A 23536-nucleotide genomic window follows, 5' to 3' on the forward strand; every position below is an offset into this window, starting at 1 on the left:
CCTGGGCGGACCCGTGCTTTCCTTATCTGCTAACCACCTTCTTATGCGCACTCCCCCTTTCAGGGTTAGTCCATATGTAATTCCATTTGTTTCCCCCTATTGGGTGCGGATGGTCTCCGCAGTGTCCTCCCTACTGGGATGGCACGCTTCCCAACGTACTGTCGTATATTCCTAGAATTATCTAGATGCTAACGACTCCCAAAAAAATATATACCTATTCCGTAAAGCTTCTTTTGAAGTGGGATAAGTTAGGGCCAAGGGCACGTTGGAGGACCGTGCCTCTCATGATCTGGGTGCGTCACGCTTGCCTGACCGCTCTCTCATGGTGGGTGTTGGTAAGGTGCAGTCATTATGGCGCTTTCAATGGGCTCCCATACGTGGATTTAGAACATCAAATCCACTTATAGTGCTGGAGTTCCCCCCGAAGGGGAACGTTCGAGGTTACTAAAGTAACCCTTCGTTCCCCGAGGAGGGGAACGGAAGCACTATACTCCGTCGCCATAATGACTGTTAAAAGTCTCTTCAGCTTAAAAAGGATAGCGTCTGCTGGCGCCAGGTGAGCTTATATACTCAGTTGATTGCATATGCCGCACACCTGCGCAGGCTTGCGCTGCCAATTCATTCTTAATTGGCCCGTTCAATACTCTTTCAGACGAGTAGCTTCTGAACCGAATCTCCCATACGTGGATTTAGAACATCAAATCCACTTATAGTGCTTCCGTTCCCCTCCTCGGGGAACGAAGGGTTACTTTAGTAATCTCGAACGTTACTATTGCTAGATAGCAGGTTTTATCATTTATTTCAGATAGGTAAATAAATCTGCCATTATGTTGTGGTCAGTGAGCTGCAGTCATGATTAGTTTCTGCCTGGAAAAGACGTTCAGCTTTGGTTAGTGTTGAGTGTTATACACACACACACACACACACACACACACACACACACACACACACACACACACACACACACACACACACACACACAATCACTCTGCTGTGTCATCATACTGAACAAACAGACCATAAGTGTGCAAAGAGAAACATGAGTTAACTACAGTGTATTAGTGAGCATCCGGAGAGATTCAGACTGGACCAGGAATCAACATTATATTACTATTACTATTATTATTAGTGTTAATCTGTAAACCAGCCTGAAAGAATGATAAAAGCAGAGGGTTAATAGAGAGAAAGACGGAGATCGAGAGCTTGTACTCGTGGACTGATGAAACTGGCGGTCCTGATGCAAGACAACGGTTGTCCTGGTAACGGTTGTCACGGCTACAGATCAGCATCGTGGTGGTGTGATGTCATCGAGTCAACCTTCATACAGGAGAGAGTGAGCACAAACAACCTGCTGCTTTCAGAATGCGCATCGTGAATATTCATAATGCGCATGATTATTCATAATGCAGTATTCATTATCAGTGGGTGTAAAAGTTCACGCCGGAATCCTGAACCTGAAACATGGACAAGCCAAATACAAATACCTCACCCAAACCTGTTGAGGAAAAGACTGCATGTAAAAATAATCTAAATTGCACCTCATTGTAGGTCAGTCAGTTGTATTTGTGTATATATTTCAATTAATTTATTGATGCATTTATTAATTGCAGTAATGGTAATAACAAACTAAATTTAAAAAGCTGGTGATTTTTAATTAGATAAAAATTATTTACCTAATCAATTTAAATGTATTTTATTTAACTTGATCTGATCTTTTTATTTTTGTTATATATTTAAAAAAAAAAGAAGTGAAATCATGCAGTACACAGACTGACATATAGGTGTCAGTGTTTCTTTCATTTACCTTTTCTGTTTTTGTCAAAACATTGGTGCTTGGCATAGATTAATATCGATTAATCACACCCAAAATAAAAGTTTGCTTTGACATAATATGAATGTGTGTGTTTCATATATTTATTGTGATACACACATTTACATAAAAACAAAAACCACATAAACTTTTTTGTCACATAGATATTTACATTAACATTTTATATCTCAATATACGGTAAATGTTTTATTTTTTCCAACATATGCATGTCTGTGTGTATTTATATATACATAACAAATATACACTGCACACACACGTTGTGTAATTTTTATTTTGGATGTGATTAATCACAATTAAACTTTATCCAGCATAAAAAAAAATAAAAAATATTCATTCATTCATTTTCTTCTCAGCTTAGTCCCTTTAATAATCCGGGGTCACTACAGCGGAATAAAGCACCAACTTATCCAGCACGTTTTTACACAGTGGAACCGTCAGATTTGTGATGCGTAACACCACTAATTCATGGTAAAACACAAAGATAAAAAAATTTAAATGAGAGATGTTACCTGTGCAACTAACTTAAAAAAAAAAAAAAAAACCTATGTTTATACTAAAAGCTAATTAGAAATAAATAATTAATAAACATAAAAAATTCCAACATTTAAGTTACATTAAAAATTTTTTTTAATTATTACTCAAATACTATAAACATATTTAAAAATACCAAAATAGTTTAAAACATACCAAAACAATTGATTTGATATGGATTCCACATAATAAAGAAAACACCTCTTAACCTCCGCTATTATATTTGTTTGTTAGACTTTATTATTCCCAAAGGGAAGTTCACACATATCTCAATTTTAATAATATCAATAATAAAACAGTTTGGTAACAACATACATTTGCATAACAATTAATTAATGGAGCCTGAAACAGATTATGCAACTATAGCTACTATAACACACACATATATATATATATATATATATATATATATATATATATATATATATATATATATATATAATAAGGGTGTCACGATCCTCCAAATCCTCGATTCGATTACATTTTCAATTGTAAAGGCACGATTCGATTCGATTCGATTTTTGATTATGAATAATTAATTAATTAATGACCAATTAATTATTTGTAGCCTACCTTTTAAACTACCTGACCTGCATGGTCTTTATTTTACCCATCAACAAATCATACAGTAAATGAATAAAGGCAAGATACACACATAATTACCACCTGTCAATCACTTTTTCTGCGGGACTCGTGAATAGGCAGTGATCTGTGTCGTTATAATGGCGTCAGTAAAAAAGACGCACAACCAACAGGAACCAGCCAACAGTATCTGAGGTGTTCGCTAAAATGACTAAGTACAAGTGAGTGAAAGATTGAAGCAGTCCTCTGACTGCCTGGACCTGCTGTCTCGAGCGCATGGCTGTGTCTGTGTGGTCACGTGATGTGCATTTTTAGCGATAGAGAGGAAGGAGGGCTGCTCAGAAATGCTACACGCCACTGTGGATGTCAAATCGTTGTCGTTCTAAAATGCCATTTAAAAACAAAGACAGTGTAAACAGGGTCTGAGTGTGTACTTTTCGCGAGCGAATTTGCAACGGGGGCAGGCGGAGGATCGCGATGCCGGTGTTGTCTACCGGACTACCCGTACGTAATATGTACATAGCAGAGCTTGCAAAACTGTTTTTTTTTTGTCGACAACACGAACGTTGTCAACATAACTCACTGGAAATCCAAAATGCTTCCACAACGGCGACTTCATTGAAAGAGGAGAAGGTTTAAGCTCTGTCGACGGGTCTCCTGCTTCTGCAGTTTAACAAGCACTTCAACAAGCCTGTTTTTTCCCGCTTGGCAAGCCAAGCTGACGTGACATGGGGGCGTGGCAGCATCGACGATTCTATTTTTTGATTCGATAATCGAAATTGAGCATAAATTTAGATCGATTTCGATTAAAAATTGAAATCGTGACACCCCTAATATATATATATATACATACATACATTTATTTCATACTTTAAACCTTGAAGCCCTCAAAGAAAGAAAGAAAGAAAGAAAGAAAGTGTGATAAAGTTAAGTATTTTCTTGATAATGTCTTTCATGAAAAAACAAACAGTTGAGGTCATAATTATTCACACTCCTGTGAATATTTTTGTCCTTCTTTTTCAATTGTTTTCCAAATGGTTTTTAACAGATTCAGGAATTTTTCACAGTATTTCCTCTAATATTTTTTTCTTCTGGAGAAAGTCTTATTGGTTTCATTTCGGCTAGAATAAAAGCTGTTTTTAATCTTTTAAAAGCCATTTTAAGTTCAATATTATTAGCCCCCTTAAGCAATATTTGTTTTGGATTGTCTCCAGAACAAACCATCGTTATACAATAACTTGCCTAATTACCCTACCTTTACTCTAATTAACCTAGTTAAGCCTTTAAATGTCACTTTAAGCTGTATAGAAGTGTCTTGAACAATATCCAGTCAAATATTATTTACTGTCATCATGAAAAGATTAAATAATTTTATGTTTAGAAATGTGTTAAATAAATCTCTCCGTAAACAGAAATTGGGGAATAAAATATTTAGGGGGGCTAATAATTCTGACTTCAACTGTATCTACTTCTGAATGCTCCTAGATGGTGTAGTTACAGCATTAACCAGCAGAGGCGACCTGGAGCCAGACCTGAAAAACTAAAGCCTGTAAAAGGTAGAACTGACTTTGCATTCCTATATTAATTAAACCATCACAGTTCCTTTATGTTTAATGTACAAGCGGATGTGGGAAGCTTTACCTGGTGATCCTGCGAGCCTCCATAAAGCTGGGCGAGTCTCTCCGTCTCTTGCGGATCGGGGAATAACTGCGTGAGCGGCGGCGAGCTCTCTCTGCGTCTGAATGATGAGGACTGTCTCTTTCTCTGCACACACACAATGCACAGAGCAGTGAGTTTTTCAATCATTTTCCTTTGGCTTAGTTACCACAGCAGAATGAATCGGCAATTATTCTGGCATATCTTTTTGCAGTGGATGCTCTCCCAGTCTAAACCCAGTACTCGGAAACATCCATACACAAAGAGAACATGCAAACTATACACAGAATTACCATCAGACCCAGCCGAGACTCGAACTAGCGGCCTTCTTGCTGTGAGGCCACAGTGCTAACCACTGAGCCACCATGTCACCCTCTTGGGAAATATTTAAAAAATAATTTGAATTTCTGCTGAATATTAATGAGTCCTCTTATGAATATGCATGCACCTGGAGTTGTTCTGGCGGGCGTGAGGTGATTTGTTCTTGCTGGTTCCGCGTTCCCGTGATGTCGACCTGCCACTGCTCCAGGAGCTGCTCCGCTGCCGCGTCGTCCCGTGACTTTTGCTCTTCTTCTTTTTAGACGCGTGTTTGTGCCGACCGGGAGACACTGATGAGCTCCGGTGTCGATTCTGGCCACGTCCACGATGGTGCCGCTTAGAGGAGTGAGCATCCTTTGTCCTGTGAGAGAATGAAGAGCACACTGGAGAAATGCTACACATAAACAGTAGTAGCTTTTTCAACACAGGCGCATTGTGGATACGTATCACGGTCTACATTTCTGGAGAGCGCAAAATGTGTACCCAGAGGTATGTCTGGCTGCATTTTGCCTGTTAAACGAACGTTACGAGTGGTGGTATGACACTGCTGAAGGCTTTTGTTTCTTTTCACGCTACCGCCGACCGCTTACCTCCATGTGGACTGCTTTTCCACATATTGGAACTGAACCTACAACATACACAGGTCTGTAAACCATTCATCAAACTGTTCAATTTTTGAGACATTTTCAGAAAATAAATATTTATTTATTTATTTATTTTTAGTCAGCCTGACAGATTTTGACACTAGTTCAACTTTTTTAAATTAATGACTCGAGTAATGAAATGAGGACTGTTAGTTTTATATGGACTGACTATTCAGCATTCACAAGTTTAGGTCATTTTGACTGACACGACATAAGCAGATGATAATGCTATAATCAGCAGAGAGTTATTGTAACTGCCCTTGATTTAATGCACTCGCTTTGCTTGCCATAATTGGAGTCACCACAGGAGGGCGCTCTAGACTAATAGGATTTAAGTGAGACAAAGCAGAGTTAAGCCTGATTTATACTTCTGCGTCAGGTCAAGTTGTCAAGTTTCTTTGCTGCTTCTTTGCTTTTCCTGAACACTTCCGGGATGTACAAGTGGCTCAAACTCGCTCATTTTGAGGCAGGAACCGGCGGACGTGCAACAACTTTAACTATGAATAAACACAAAACAAAACTTTCCATCCGGAGCTCCTTCACGGGACTCCACACTTGTAAACAATCGCTCGCGTCATTCGCGCGGCTCTCGGTCCCGCCCAGACTCGTCAGCGCGACCAATCACAGAGCTTACGCTACGTGTCGTTGCGACGTGTAGTTACAATTTTTGAGAGGTGCACGTCAGTGACGGCGACGGCAACGGCGAAGAGCTATGCGTTAGCGCCGTAGCATACGCCGGCGTTTGACGCAGAAGTATAAATCAGCCTTAAGAGCAATACACGTTTGTTCACGAGCTAACAGGTACAGCTCGGAAGAATGCCTTGAGCCTTTAGTGTCCCTTCGGCAAGCAGAGCGAGGTATGTTTTGTTTATTGTTTGATTTATTTGGAAAATTGTAAAATATTACAATGTTTTGTAAATGTTTGTTGTTTATTTTTCTATGTTGTTTGTTTGTTTTCTCTAGTTTTACGGTGCTTTTGGTCATTTGATGCATGTCCAAAAGCATTTGCAATTTGTTGGAAGGAATGAGAAACTGCTACTGTGATGTGCACAAATGACTAATTGTTGTGAGAAATGCATGACCTGGTGTGCAAATGTAAATAGTGTTGTGAGAAATGCACCAAAGCTACTGAGAAAAAAAGTTGAACTAGTGTCAAAATCTGTAAGGATAATTAAAAAAAATAATTAAATATTTTCCTGAAAATGTCTAAAAAAATTGAACAGTTTGATGAATGATTTACAGACCTGTGTATGTTATAGGTTCAGTTCCAATATGTTCTGCAGTATTGTTTACAGTTGTGCACAGCTCTACCCAAAGGAAGTGTATGTTTGTTGTAAATAAGGGTGAATTTATTCTTTTGCACAATGCTGTGAATAAATCAGAATTGTAAAGAGCAAATGCAGTAAACATGTGAAACACACATATTCAGTGTCTTGTACTCGGATACCTCACTAAATGCAGAGATGTCTAACTTTGCTGTAGTTTCCAAATGGCTGATGCTAACAGTATCTAGTGCTGTCTTGAGCATTTTCAGCAAGTGTCACCAAAATCTGACAGTTTTGCATTGAAAAAATGTACAGAGTAAACTGACATGATGAAAACATGACAAAACCATTTGACTATCTTGTTCATAAACAATGGTGTCAGGACTTTTCATTTTGATGATACTGACACTTTGATTGACATCAATACTTGCTTTTGAGGATTGAGCTCTCCATTTTGAGCAAGTGACGCGCTTTTGCCGATTATCAGCTAGGTTTTGCAGTTTGTACTAATTGTTTTGAGAAATGTATTTACTGTTGTGCAAATGTAAATAGTGTTGTGAGAAATGCACCAAAGCCACTGAGAAAAACTGTAAAAAAAAAAAAAAATCATTAAAGTCATCTCTCTTAGTTGTAACTTGCTTTTGAAATATTTTTACGGTTCAGTTTGTGCCATCTTTATATTACAGTTTTTCTCAGTAGCTTTGGTGCATTTCTCACAACACTATTGAGCACTATAAACTAATAGTGCTCATTTCATTACTTGAGTCTTTAATTAAAAAAAAAAAAAGTTGAACTAGTGTCAAAATCTGTCTAGCTAATTTAATGAAAAAAAATAAAATTCAATCTTTATTTTCCTGAAAATGTCTTAAAAATTGAACAGTTTGATGAATGGTTTACAGACCTGTGTATGTTGCAGGTTCAGTTCCAATATGTACTGCAGTATTGTTTACAGTTGTGCACAGCTCTACCCAAAGGAAGTGTATGTTTGTTGTAAATAAGGGTGCATTTATTCTCTTGCACAATGCTGTGAATAAATTAGGATTGTAAATGGCAAATGCAGTAACAATGTGAAACATACATATTCAGTGTCTTGTACTCAGATACCTCACTAAATGCAGTGATGTCTAACTTTACTGTAGTTTTTAAATGGCTGATGCTAACAGTATCTAGTGTTGTCTTGAGCATTTTCAGCAAGTGTCACCAAAATCTGACTGTTTTGCATTGGAAAAATGTACAGAGTAAACTGTCATAATGAAAACATGATGACTATCTTGGTCAAAAACAATGGTGTCAGGACTTTTCATTTTGATGATACTGACACTTTGATTGACATGGATACTTGCTTTTGAGGAATGAGCTCTCCATTTTGAGCAAGTGACGCGCTTTTGCCGGTTATCAGCTAGGTTTTGCAGTTTGTACTAATTGTTTTGAGAAATGCATGAATTGTTGTGCAAATGTAAACAGTGTTGTGAGAAATGCACCAAAGCCACTGAGAAAAACTGTAAAAAAAACAAAAAAAAAAACATTAAAGTCATCTCTCTTAGTTGTAACTTGCTTTTGAAATATTTTTACGGCTCAGTTTGTGCCATCTTTATATTACAGTTTTTCTCAGTAGCTTTGGTGCATTTCTCACAACACTATTTAGCACTATAAACTAATAGTGCTCATTTCATTACTTGAGTCTTTAATTTAAAAAAAAAAAGTTGAACTAGTGTCAAAATCTCTCTAGATAATTTAATGAAAAAAATAAAATTCAATCTTTATTTTCCTGAAAATGTCTTAAAAAATTGAACAGTTTGATGAATGGATTACAGACCTGTGTATGTTGCAGGTTCAGTTCCAATATGTACTGCAGTATTGTTTACAATTGTGCACAGCTCTACCCAAAGGAAGTGTATGTTTGTTTAAATAAGGGTGCATTTATTCTCTTGCACAATGCTGTGAGTAAATTAGGATTGTAAATGGCAAATGCAGTAACAATGTGAAACATACATATTCAGTGTCTTGTACTCAGATAACTCACTAAATGCAGTGATGTCTAACTTTACTGTAGTTTTTAAATGGCTGATGCTAACAGTATCTAGTGTTGTCTTGAGCATTTTCAGCAAGTGTCACCAAAATCTGACTGTTTTGCATTGGAAAAATGTACAGAGTAAACTGTCATAATGAAAACATGATGACTATCTTGGTCAAAAACAATGGTGTCAGGACTTTTCATTTTGATGATACTGACACTTTGATTGACATGGATACTTGCTTTTGAGGAATGAGCTCTCCATTTTGAGCAAGTGACGCGCTTTTGCCGGTTATCAGCTAGGTTTTGCAGTTTGTACTAATTGTTTTGAGAAATGCATGAATTGTTGTGCAAATGTAAACAGTGTTGTGAGAAATGCACCAAAGCCACTGAGAAAAACTGTAAAAAAAACAAAAAAAAAAACATTAAAGTCATCTCTCTTAGTTGTAACTTGCTTTTGAAATATTTTTACGGCTCAGTTTGTGCCATCTTTATATTACAGTTTTTCTCAGTAGCTTTGGTGCATTTCTCACAACACTATTTAGCACTATAAACTAATAGTGCTCATTTCATTACTTGAGTCTTTAATTTAAAAAAAAAAAGTTGAACTAGTGTCAAAATCTCTCTAGATAATTTAATGAAAAAAATAAAATTCAATCTTTATTTTCCTGAAAATGTCTTAAAAAATTGAACAGTTTGATGAATGATTTACAGACCTGTGTATGTTGCAGGTTCAGTTCCAATATGTACTGCAGTATTGTTTACAATTGTGCACAGCTCTACCCAAAGGAAGTGTATGTTTGTTTAAATAAGGGTGCATTTATTCTCTTGCACAATGCTGTGAGTAAATTAGGATTGTAAATGGCAAATGCAGTAACAATGTGAAACATACATATTCAGTGTCTTGTACTCAGATAACTCACTAAATGCAGTGATGTCTAACTTTACTGTAGTTTCCAAATGGCTGATGCTAACAGTATCTAGTGCTGTCTCCAAAATCTGACAGTTTTGCATTGAAAAAATGTACAGAGTAAACTGTCATGATGAAAAAATGATGACTATCTTGTTCATAAACAATGGTGTCAGGACTTTTCATTTTGATGATACTGACACTTTGATTGACATGGATACTTGCTTTTGAGGATTGAGCTCTCCATTTTGAGCAAGTGAAGCGCTTTTGCCGATTATCAGCTAGGTTTTGCAGTTTGTACTAATTGTTGTGAGAAATGCATGAATTGTTGTGCAAATGTAAATAGTGTTGTGAGAAATGCACCAAAGCCACTGAGAAAAACTGCAAAAAAATAAATAAATAAAAAATAAAAAAAAAAACATTAAAGTCATCTCTCTTAGTTGTAACTTGCTTTTGAAATATTTTTACGGTTCAGTTTGTGCCATCTTTATATTACAGTTTTTCTCAGTAGCTTTGGTGCATTTCTCACAACACTATTGAGCACTATAAACTAATAGTGCTCATTTCATTACTTGAGTCTTTAATTAAAAAAAAAAAAAGTTGAACTAGTGTCAAAATCTGTCTAGCTAATTTAATGAAAAAAAATAAAATTCAATATTTATTTTCCTGAAAATGTCTTAAAAATTGAACAGTTTGATGAATGGTTTACAGACCTGTGTATGTTGCAGGTTCAGTTCCAATATGTACTGCAGTATTGTTTACAGTTGTGCACAGCTCTACCCAAAGGAAGTGTATGTTTGTTGTAAATAAGGGTGCATTTATTCTCTTGCACAATGCTGTGAATAAATTAGGATTGTAAATGGCAAATGCAGTAACAATGTGAAACATACATATTCAGTGTCTTGTACTCAGATACCTCACTAAATGCAGTGATGTCTAACTTTACTGTAGTTTTTAAATGGCTGATGCTAACAGTATCTGGTGTTGTCTTGAGCATTTTCAGCAAGTGTCACCAAAATCTGACAGTTTTGCGTTGGTAATGTACAGAGTAAACTGACATGATGAAAACATGTTCATAATCAGTGGTGTCATGACTTTTCATCTTGATGACACTGACACTTTCATAGACATTAATACTTGCTCTTGAGGATTGAGCTCTCCATTTTGAGCAAGTGGCGCTCTTTTGCAGGTTATCAGTTAGGTTTTGCAGTTTGTACTAAGTGTTTTGAGAAATGAATTAACTGTTGTGCAAATGTAAATAGTGTTGTGAGAAATGCACCAAGGGTGAGGCAGTGGCGCAGTAGGTAGTGCTGTCGCCTCACAGCAAGAAGGTCGCTGGGTCGCTGGTTTGAACCTCGGCTCAGTTGGCGTTTCTGTGTGGAGTTTGCATGTTCTCCCTGCATTCGCGTGGGTTTCCTCCGGGTGCTCCGGTTTCCCCCACAGTCCAAAGACATGCGGTACAGGTGAATTGGGTAGGCTAAATTGTCCGTAGTGTATTAGTGTGTGTGTGAATGTGATTGTGGATGTTTCCCAGAGATGGGTTGTGGCTGGAAGGGCATCCGCTGCGTAAAAACTTGCTGGATTAGTTGGTGGTTCATTCCGCTATGGTGACCCCGGATTAATAAAGGGACTAAGCTGACAAGAAAATGAATGAATGAATGAATGAAATGTACCAAAGCAACTGAGAAAAACTGTAACAATTGCGTTCCCTCAGCAGTGCACTTTGCAATCATTTATGCCATTTTGAACACAGCCGTGGCTCATGACAAAAGCTACTGTTTAGGTGACCTATTATTTAAAAGCGGAACATAAGTTACATCTACAAAGTTTTGGAGACACACCCCTGGCCAGCTAAGGTGTATACTGCGCCCTCTGGTGGATTTATGCAAGAAGACGATACACAGGACAACTTTGAAATCATCAAAAAGCGTACACAACGGACTCTGCAAAAACAAAAACTGCAAGCAGATGTACCTCCGGTTATGTTTTTCGCTCTTTCCAGAAATGCAGACCTGGGTACATATCCGCAATAAACCTGGATTGAGCCTTTTTTGCACGCCCTTAGTGCTGTTGCGCTTAGATCGTTAAAACACATAGATATATACACTAGATATCGCATAGGGACCCTGAGCATGCGTCAATAGCGCCGCCACATTGGTACAGTGCTCCCAGGACAAATGTCATTCAACCGCACTAGTCAAGACAGTGTTATTACGTGAAGATGCGGGACTTTAGTGCTGTCTACGGGTGTAGTAACGAGCAAACAAAGAAAACAAAGCACAAAGGCAGAACATTTCATAGGTAATATTAATTTTTTTTCTGTTTTTGTATGTTCTGAACTTTTGTGCTAATCAGGTAACGTTATTGATGATAACAGTCAATTACTGCATTCACCATACGGCAAAGCAGCTCCAACTCGCACTAAACACTCGGCTTATACTAGTTTTGTTGAATAAAATCAGCAAACAATGCAAAATAAATATGACAACGAGATGCTGCGCTGCCAGAAACTTGTATTATTGTCGGCTAACGAGTCGTTCGGTGGATTCATTCACAAACGAATCGCTCCCTCCGTCAGTATGAGAAGTGAAAGCAGGAGAGGAGCTGTGTTTCAGGACATGATTAGATCAAATTTAACAGGGAGGGTGAATAGTACATTTCTGTACACACAAACACAAGCTTTTTGTCAGGAATGCCCGTGCGGTCACTGATCCATCAGTGTAGAAAAGTGATATAAAATTATAATTTTCGTAATTAGAAAAAAAAATTACACACTAACATCCAGGAAAACTCCCGATCATAGATATGTGTGTATATGTGTATATCCCTGGCTTTGCATGGCCACAGTCCTCCACTGTACCTTGGTCCCGCATTCATTTCAAAGGAGCGCTACCCTGTAGCAAGATGGCGGCACTATTGACGCATTCCGTCCAATAGACAACAATAGGCCAGGCGACATCTAGTGTATATATCTATGGTTAAAACAGAGCCCATAGTGTGCAGTAAATGTTCTTACTTCTTCTGACTCTTGCTTTTAGTGTGCATCTCATGCTGTGAGTCGCTGCTGTGCGCCGGCGAGTGCTCGGTCTTCTCTCTCACCCTCGTCCGACCACCTCGTCTCCCTGCGCTCTCCGAAATCGGCGCTTTCCCATCCGCGCAGTCGTCCTGCGCCGCAGCTCCTTTAACACCTCTCACATGAGGAGACGTCGAGGGAAGCTTCTGGAGATGATCATAACCAACAAACCAAAGGGAAATAAATAAAACAAAAAGAAATAAACGTGGAAAAGGAACAAACAGAAAGAGAAGAGTGAAATTAGAGTCTTTCTCCTGCCGGGCGGAAAGAGCGTTATCGTGTACTTGGCAAGAAAGAATATCTAAAAGAAAGTGCTAGGATTGTTGTCTGGCTTATAGACAGTCCTCTATTGTGCAGCGCATGCAATACTCGGCATGCAAAACCATAATGATTCGATAACGAAGAAGAGTCCCGAAAGAGAAAATCAAAAACAAAGAAACAAAACGAAATAAAATAGGGGAGGGGGGATATATAATGCCAAACTGTGAACGCAAAGAAGTTTAGAGAGAATATATAAAGAGACTGGAGTAAATAGAGAGAAGTAGAGGACTTTTTCAATTTCAGAAAGAGCTACGAACAAACAAAACAGAGGTGAAAACTAGAAAAGAAAACAAAACGAAAAGAATAAAAGACAACTTGACAGAACATCACAGAAATGGAAGGAACGAAATTAAAGAGTCACAAGAATCGAATTAGGTCTTCTACTCAATGGATCTTGCTTGTGGATTTGTTTTTTGTCCTGCAGACAATTGCTGAGAAGTGAACAGCGACCCATTTGCTTTATTTATTTTTTCATAAATGGTTATTCTGTTTTTTTTTTCAACTCCCTTTTGGTTAACATCCACTTACCAATAAAGTGGTATTCCCTCCTTTAGTAGGTAAGGTATGAAGAGAAGGGAAAAGTGGGGCAACATAAGTGCATCATTAGATTCACAAAATGCAAGAGAAAAAGACACAACACCCTTCCCTGGATAGTGAGTATGAAACAATGCATGAAAATCAAACCAAAGAGAGAGAAAGAGAGACACACAAACGAACTGAAAGTCAAAGGGATTTGACAGTGTGCGGGCTGGAAACCATCGGTCTGAGGGCAGTTTTACAGCAGCTCCCTCTTCTGGCTGTGATGTGTGTGTTTTGATGCTCTCGCTTCACACTGAAAACCTCAACGCTGTGCATTATTGGGTTATCCATCAAGTTCGCTTGAAGACCCCATGAAATTGCTTTCTGAGTGTTTTTTTTTTATTATTATTATGTTGGCTTGAAATAACAGCTCAAAATCCAAAGAAAACTATAGGATAAGCCTGTAATGAAGCCTCGTTTTTTGGACATTAAAGCCTTTAATGCAATACTGATATACTGAACATGATGTATTGCAAGGTTATTATAAAAAATAAAAATAAAACCTGACATGAAATAAATATCTTATATAAAGTAATATTAATTTTATATTATTAAATTATGTATTTTTTATATACAAATACATTTTACATTTTTGTTATGCATTTATCTTAGATATAATTTTTATTACTATTTATTGATTGTTATTTTTCTTACGTTGGCTTGGTCTGTGTCAAATAGCGCAGCTCAAAATACAAAGAAAACAGTAGGATAAGCCTGTGTTGAAGCCTAATTAGTTTGGACATTAAAAAAGAAAGCATTTAATGCAATCATGATATATACATATATATATATATAAACTAAAATCTGACATAAAATAAATATATTACATAAACTAAATTATATATGTTCAGCTATTATAAATGATCATTATTATTATTATTATTATTGTTGTTGTTGTTGTTGTGGCTGTTATTATTATTATTGTTATTATTATTGTTATTATTATTGTTATTATTATTGTTATTATTGTTGTTGTTGTTATTATTATTGTTATTATTATTATTGTTGTTGTTGTTATTATTATTATTGTTATTGTTATTATAATTATTATTGTTGTTGTTGTTATTATTATTATTAATATTATTGTTGTTGTTGTTGTTATTATTATTATTATTGCTATTATTATTATTATTATTATTATTATTATCATTTTTATTTTAATGTATTAATTATAAAACAATTTACATGTATTTTAAACATAAATATATTTTAAATCTTTGTTAAACATTTTATATTATAAAGTATTATTACGATTAATTCATTTTACTCTTTTGTTTGCTTGGTCAGCATCAAATAACGCGCTTTAAAATCCAAAGAAAACACCTGCCAGAATAACTCCAGGTGCATGCATATTCATAAGACAACTCGTTGATATTCATCAGAAATTCTAATTGTTTTTCAAACCTGAAATAAAATTAATATATAATATAAAGTAAATTATACATGTTCAGCTATTATATATTATTAAATTATAAAATAATTTGCATGTATTTTATATACAAATATATTTAACATTTTTTGTTATAATTTTATCTCAGAAATTATTTTATTACTATTTATTGATTGTTATTTTTCTTACGTTGGCTTGGTCTGTGTCAAATAACACAGCTCAAAATACAAAGAAAACACTAGGATAAGCCTGTGTTGAAGCCAATTTTTTTTGGACATTAAAAAAGAAAGCATTTAATGCAATCATGATATATTGAAATAAAATAACTATATTACATAAACTAAATTATATATGTTCAGCTATTAAAAATGATCATTATTATTATTATTATTATTATTATTATTATTAGTAGTAGTAGTAGTAGTAGTAGTAATATTATTACTATTATTATCATTATTATTCTTATTATGTTTATTATTATTACTATCATTATCATTATTATTATTATTGGTAATAATAATAATAATAATAATAATAATAATAATAATAATAATAATAATAATAATAAATATTATTATTATTATTTCAATACATTAATTATAAAATATTTTACATGTCCTTTAAACACAAATATATTTTAAATCTTTGTTAAACATTTTATATTATAAATTATTATTACTATTAATTTATTTAACTCTTTTTGCTTGGTCTGTATCAAATAACGCACTTCAAAATCCAAAGAAAACGCCTGCCAGAAAAACTTTAAGTGTATGCATATTCATAAGAGGACTATTTATTTGCTGGTATTTTTTAAACAAAAATACATTTTGAATTATTTTTTTTATACATTTTATATTATGCATTACTTTTATTACTATTTATTTATTATTTTTTCTTGTCAGTTTGGTCTGTCCAATGAAAACATTAAAATAAGCCTGTGATGAAGCCTAAATTTGGACATTAAAGCATTTAATGTAGTTATGATATCATGTTCGAATTGTTTTGCAAGGTTATTATAAAAATAAAGAATAATAAAAGCTGGAATAAAATAAATATCTAATATAAACTAAATTATATATGTTCAGCTATTATTATTATTATTATTATTATTATATAAATTATAAAATAATTTGCAGAATTTTACATTATACAAATACATTTGTGTTATACACTTCATATTATTAATTATTATTATTACAATTAATTCATTTTTTTCTTATGTCGGCTTGGTCTGTGTCAAATAACGCAGCTTAAAACCCAAAGAAAACAATAAGATAAGCTTGTGGTGAAGCCTAATTTTTTTATATCAAAATATTATTTAAAAAAAATCTGAAATAAAATAAATATATGATATAAACTAAATTATATATGTTCAGCTATATTATTATTATTTATATAATAATAATTATTAATATTATTATTTATATTATTATTATTATTATTATTATTATTATTATATAAATTATAAAATAATTTGCATGTATTTTAAACAAATATATGTTACATTTTTGTCATGCATTTATAATGTAAAGTATTTTTATTACTATTTATTGATTGTTATTTTTCTTATGTTGGCTTGGTCTTTGTCTAACGCAGCTCAAAATACAAAGAAAACAGTAAAATAAGCCTGTGATGAAGCCTAGTTTGTTTTGGCAATAAAATAAAGCATTTAATGCAATCATGATATAATGTTCATATTGTACTGCAAGGTTATTATTTAAAAAAAAACCTGAAAAATAAATATATAATACAAAGTAAAGTATATATGTTCAGCTATTATATATTATTAAATTATCAGCATTTTCCCAAAGATGGGTTGCGGCTGGAAGGGCATCCGCTGCGTAAAAACTTGCTGGATAAGTTGGCGGTTCATTCCGCTGTGGCGACCCCAGATTAATAAAGGGACTAATGCAATCATGATATATTGCAAGGTTATTATAAAAACAAACCTAAAACCTGACATAAAACAAATATATATATATATTATTAACAAAACTATATAAAACATGTTCAGCTATTTTGTATTAATAAATAATAAACTAATTTGCATGTATTTCATATACAAATATATTTTACATTTTTGATATACATATTTAATTTCAGTACTGAAACCTGAAATAATTAATTATATAATAGAAATTAAATTATATTACAATATCCAGCTATTACATATTATTATTATTATTATTATTATTATTATTATTATTATTATTATTATTATCCAATGATAAAAATATGCATGTATTTTATTATATAAATTATACATTATGATTTCTATTTATTGATTTATTGATATCTTTTTTTATGTTGGCTAGGTCTGTGTTAAATAAAGCACCTCAAAATCCAAAGAAAACTATAAAAATTGTATTTTGCATGGAGATATGTCTGTATTAAAGCCTAATTTTAGACAATAAGATGAAGCAACAAACAAACCTTTAATGCTTTAATGCAGCAAAGAAATATTATGCAAAATAAAATAAAAATAAAAATAAAATAAAAAAAACCCTGAAGATATTATATGTACTACAAAATAAATTATATGAAAATGTTCAGCTATTAAATTATTATTAACAAAGTATTTAAACTATATGCTTGCATTTTAGGCAATACAAATATACTGATTTTTAAAAGGATATTTTATATCACAAATATTAGAGATTTTTATCGATTATACTTTTATATTGTACTGTAAAAATCTAAATAAATAATTATAATACATTTCATGTTTAACCACAATGAAAACAAGGGGGGAAAAATCACAAATAATTATTATTGTTTGTTTTTAAATAATTATTTTGCTAATAAATATGTGTACTCAAAGTCACACACATGAACCAAAACCTACGAAAGTTTGATCCGGATTTCATGGGGTCTTAAAAAATAGCGCTCCTAAAACTGTCTGAAATAGGGATACAATGTAATTCTGAGTTTACAATGTAAAATATATTAATCCATCTGTTTTTAAATCACATTAAAATCACTCTAAACTAATTGCATTGCCATCAAAAGGATGCACTGATTTTAACGCAAACCAAACCAAGCAATCCTAAAAATACCATGTAAATACTGTATGAAAAGAAAGTAACACTGTCAACAATCTCAGCTCAAACCCTTCAGAAGCAGCCCTTGTGTATCCAAAAACAAAATATAAAAAAAAAGAGAGAGGGAAAGTGACCAAATCATAAGACACGTACAGTACCATTTCACCAAAGACAAAAGGAAATGCGGCACAGACAGGAAATGCATTCTACCGAAAAATAATAATCAATAATAAAATAGAAAAGAAAACGCAGACAGGAGATGGACCTGTGGGGAGGGCAGTGTACTGAAGACTGAAGCATGAAAGCAAAGGTAGATTTCAGATTGAAAACGAAAAGAAACAGAGAATGAAAGAAGAGCAAACAGTTCTGAAAGGAAAAAAAAAGAATGAAAAACAACCCGCCAACCTCTGGTTTTCCTCAGATAAACAAAGAGAAAAAGAGAGAGAGAGACACTGATGTCAAGCTAGGGTGCTTGTCACATTCTCCACGTGCGTAGGCAGAGCGTTACCTACCTTCCGCTTCAATCAGTGACACGGATGCAATATCAACACAACAAAGGAAGAAAAAGGACAAACAAAAAGGAGAAAGGAAAATTCTCCGCAGCGAAATGGGAAAAAGACAATGAATTCTTTTAGTATCCAGGCTAAGATAATTGACTCCACAGACTTCCAACAAAACCAAAACTAAACCAAACTAAAAAGAGCGCGGTCAAACCATTCATCGAGATTAATGGCATTCCAATGAATGTTTCTATTTACTTAATAATCTCTGTGTGTGTGTACACACCATATAAATATTGTGTGTATATACATAAATATTAATATTTACACAAAAAAAATTATATATATATATATATATATATATATATATATATACACACACACAATTTGTATTAGATATAAAGTAGTGCTGGGGAAAAAGATTAATCGTGTTTAATCACATCCAAAATAAAGTTCTTTTTCACAAAACACGTGTGCAAACCAGGCTCATTCTTGAAACGTAGCCCAACGGACGTTTCTGGAGGCTGCGAAATACGTCCTGGTAGTTAAGTATTTGAGCAGTTTTTGTTTTGCAAATCCGCAAGAAGGCCGATGTGCGCGCTTTTTCGCATATCGAGTGCCGTTCGCGTACGCTTTGTTCTTGTGTAAAGCCGCCGGAGGCCGTTGTCGAGCAACCGTCTGTCCGACTGACTGAATAATCGACTGCAACGAGGAAATCGGTCGACCTACCTTCCTCCTCCTCCTTTCCTAAACCCAACCGGTTTTACCGATTGACCTGTCGGCCCGTCCGCTTCCCACACTAAACCCAAGCAACGATTTACAAAAGCTGTCCAGAAAAAGAAAAGGCTTCGTCTGATTTTGACCGCGTTTTCAGATTTCAACACATTCTCGCCTCGTTCACTTCATTTTTTGGATTCTGTTTTTGTCTTATCTGATTTCTGGAACCGCTCTTCCCCGGACTCGAACCCGGTCGTCGCTGTCGTCGCTGTCAGCTCCCCTCTGTGTCTCCGCTCCGCCGACGTACACGACAAGCTAACCGGACAAACTGGGTGCAGCGGGACAGCCCTCCATGTCAGCCGGCGAGCACGAAGAGAAGCGGCGTCACACCACCCCGTAGCATTCGCTTGAAAAAATGAAATGCAGCCATACATACCACCGGCAACGTAAATCGCTGTCTGCAGAAATGTCCGCAGGGCTACATTTTCAGAATGAGCCTGGGTTGCACGTGTGTGTGTGTATTGCACGTTGTATTGCACACATGTGTGTGTGTGTGTATATTTATTATGTATTTGTGATACACATATACATTAAAACAACTATACAAAACAATTTGGTTACATAGATATTTAGGTTTATATATAAGTTGTATCATGTGCAAATATGTTTTCTATATATGGCCATATCACCCTGCAGCCCAAGACCGTTTACTCACTGATGGTAAGCAGGGCTGAGCCTGCTCAGTACCTGGCACATGGGAAAACTAGCTTGCTGTTGGAAGAGGTGTTAGTGAGGCCAGCAGGGGGCGCTCATCCTGTGGTCTGTGTGAGTCCTAATGCCCCAGTATAGTGAAGGGAACACTATAGTGTCAGTGAGCGCCGTCTTTCGGATGAGACTTTAAACCAAAGTCCTGACGCGGTCGTAGTGACTAAATTCCGATTTGTTTCTCTCATGTGGCACAGATGGGATATGGCCCATGTAAGTGTAAGCAGGAACAAATCACATGGATCCCATGGATTTACCCAAATCAGATTCAGGCCTTGCTCATATGTGGGAATTTATACGATATGAATCAGATCTGTGTTCTCCTGTCTGCAGTGTAAGCAGGCAGATCAGATTTCTCGCTTGTCAATGAGAGTTGTCATTAAAAACCATAGCGAATGACGTCCAGTCTGACACTTTCTTTTCAGAACAGACTTCAGGAGAGTCGCAAACTTTAAATTTTATACACGAGGACTTAAACGGCTTTTATATTGTCATATAGCACAGGTATAAGCATGTCAATGAGAGCGAGAAAGCGAAATGTCCGCCACGTAACCATTACAAACTAAAATAAAACTAGTGTATAGCTACATCACATGCATAAATCACGCCATGGACATTACATTAAGATGCCTAAAGGTTTAAAAAAGCCTAAATATCAAAAGAAGATGGACAAATGAGAACCTTTCTGTCATAAACTATAGTAAAACACCTTGTCAAAAGCTGTGAACAGATTACATACAGGAATAGAGAAAAGAGCGCTCTTTAATCATCAGCTGTTAGTCAGCGCCCGCTCTTTTTTTCCTGGTCGTGTGCTGTGTAAATGCAGACAATCGGATACGAGTCACCTTTAAAAGATAATGTAAGCAGTTCAGCAAAAAAAAAAGCAGATGCAGGCACAAAATCGGAATTGACCATCAAAAAAAAATCATCAAACCCCAGTGTCCCGGCCAAATTCCCTCCATTAGCCCTTACCCATCATGCCCTCCAAATCCACTGAATTGGCTTTATCACTGTCTCTCCACTTCACCAATAGCTGGTGTGTGGTGAGCGCACTGGCGCCATTGTCCTGCGGCTGCTGTCGCATCATCCAAGTGGATGCTGCACAATGGTGGTGGTGTGAAGAGACCCCCCTCATGTTTGTGAAGCTCTTTGTGTATGGCCATACATAATAAATGTGCTATATAAACACACAATACTTACTTACTATATTTTATATGTACATATAAGTAAATATTTTCTTAAATATATGCATGCATGTGTGCATTTATATATACACAATAAACATACACAGCACACACACACACACATATATAGATTAAGTCAAAAGAAACTTTTATTTTGCATACGATTAATCGCGATTAATCTGTGCTCAGCACTAAAAGAAATATTAAAATTATAAAAATATTTTTTTTTGCAAATATATACATGTGTGTGTGTGTGTGTGTGTAGATATATATACACATACACACACACACATTGTAAAAAAAAAAAACTGGGGTGGCGGGAAAAAAAACGTAAAATAACAGCCGTTAAATTACAAAAAAAATTACCGTAAAATAACTAATATTAAACTACGAAAATTTACCAGAAATTTAAATTTAAGGAATTTTCTGTAATTTAATATTTCTTATTTTACGGTATATTTCCATAATTTAACGGCCGTTATTTTATGCTTTTTTTCCCAGCTGCTGGAAATGTGTGTATATATATATATATATATATATATATATATATATATATATATATATATATATATATATATATATATATATATATATATATGTATATATATATATATATATATATATATATATATATATATATATGTATATATATATATATATATATATATATATATATATATATATATATATATATATATATATATATATATATATATATATAAAATAAATATGCATAGTACATACACACACACACACATATATATATATAATGTAAACACAAACATTTATTTTGGATAACGATTAATCGCAATTAATGTTTTGACGGCGCTTTAAAAAATACAAACAAACAAAACAAAAAGTGTGGACATACAAAGAAAACAAAACAACCGAATCCAAACTGAATCAGAAACTCGGAAAAGCAGTCTACATGAATTGCTGTCTTTTTTTTTTTTTTCGCTTGGACACATGTGCAGCCACATTCTACCGCTCAGGAATCAAATGAGAGACAGAAATCTCCGATTTGCTAGGAGGAAACGTAAATATATCCATGCATGCATGTGGAAATGATGGGAAAAGAGAAAAGCATGTCGGGACAACGGACAGCACAGATGAGCGGGTGGAGGGACAGGGGTGTTGGGTGGAGGGTGGTCACTTCTAGGATGGAGAACTAACATCTCAAAGGGACCCCAGTCACGTTCGTAAAGCCTTACCGTTACCGTACTGAACCCCATTGCTCAATCACAATTTAGGGCTGGTATTTTGTTGTTGGGTTTTTGTTTTTTGTTTTGTGTATATTTTGCTCTCAGCAATTGTCAAACGTCTTTCACAAAAGAAAGCAGAGGTGCCACATTCGCTTGGGAAGAGTCAACCAAAATGGCTTGGGTCCCTTTTAGTGTATCGACTTTACTAAAATGACTTTTATCGGCCTATTTAGTGTAGTATTGTTTTCTGCAGAGCGCTGGTTTGCTCGTCCCTGTCCAACATCTAGACAGACATTACTGCTCAAGTGTTAAAAACCTGGTTATTGACAGAAATGTGCGACAGAAATGAGACCGTGTCGGTGGAAACCGTCTGAATCGACAACTCGTAGGATTCGGCAGCCGTTACCCAAAGAGAGAATTCATGAATCTGTCGGCTGTTTAAAATCACAGATAATAATGCATTGAAATGAGAATGTCATTTACACACACAAATATTTTATACCTTTAGGAATTTTGGGTAATGTTGCGAGATTGCACTCTTAAAGGGACAGCGCACCCCAAAAAAAAAAAAAAAAAAAAAAAAAAAAAAATATATATATATATATATATATATATATATATATATAAAAATATATATATATATATATATATATATATATATATATTTATATATTTATATATATATATATATATATATATTTTTTTTTTTTATTTATATATATATATATATTTATTTTTATTTTTACTTTTTTTTTTTTTTTCTTTCTCAGCAGTTGCTCAGAGACACGTGCATTTAATGATTTTTTTATTCTGTTAAGCTATTCTGAAAAATTTTGGAGGGAAAAGCAGTTATTGCAACATAGGCTCATTCTGAAAACGTAGCCCTATATACATTCCTGAAGATTGTGAATTATGTATCCTGTCTTTCGTATAAGATGTTAAACCGAGGTCCTGCCTCCTTTGGTCATTAAAAAACCCATGGCACTTCTGGTAAAGAGTAGGGGTGTAACCCC

The 23536-nt window shown here is 34.7% G+C and overlaps 1 protein-coding gene across 16 annotated transcripts in view; it reads right to left on the bottom strand.

The window, feature by feature from the left end:
- The window catches only part of srrm3 (serine/arginine repetitive matrix 3), a 207346-nt gene that overhangs the window by 6225 nt on the left and 177585 nt on the right, over positions 1-23536 (bottom strand). For 7 of the 16 annotated variants that reach the window (XM_073951857.1, XM_068221391.2, XM_068221390.2 and 4 more), the window contains 3 exons: positions 12768-12970; positions 5049-5279; positions 4586-4708 (listed from right to left, as the gene is read on the bottom strand). In XM_073951857.1, the coding sequence (XP_073807958.1) occupies positions 4586-4708; positions 5049-5279; positions 12768-12970 (557 nt within the window). Of the gene's footprint in view, positions 1-4585; positions 4709-5048; positions 5280-12767; positions 12971-13673; positions 13694-18601; positions 18674-18708; positions 18751-23536 lie in introns of those variants that run through there. The other 9 variants (XM_073951855.1, XM_068221387.2, XR_012406642.1 and 6 more) reach the window with 8 other exon arrangements.

The sequence above is a fragment of the Danio rerio genome, chromosome 5, assembly GCF_049306965.1.
Source record: "Danio rerio strain Tuebingen ecotype United States chromosome 5, GRCz12tu, whole genome shotgun sequence".
In the NCBI taxonomy this organism is placed as follows: domain Eukaryota; kingdom Metazoa; phylum Chordata; class Actinopteri; order Cypriniformes; family Danionidae; genus Danio; species Danio rerio.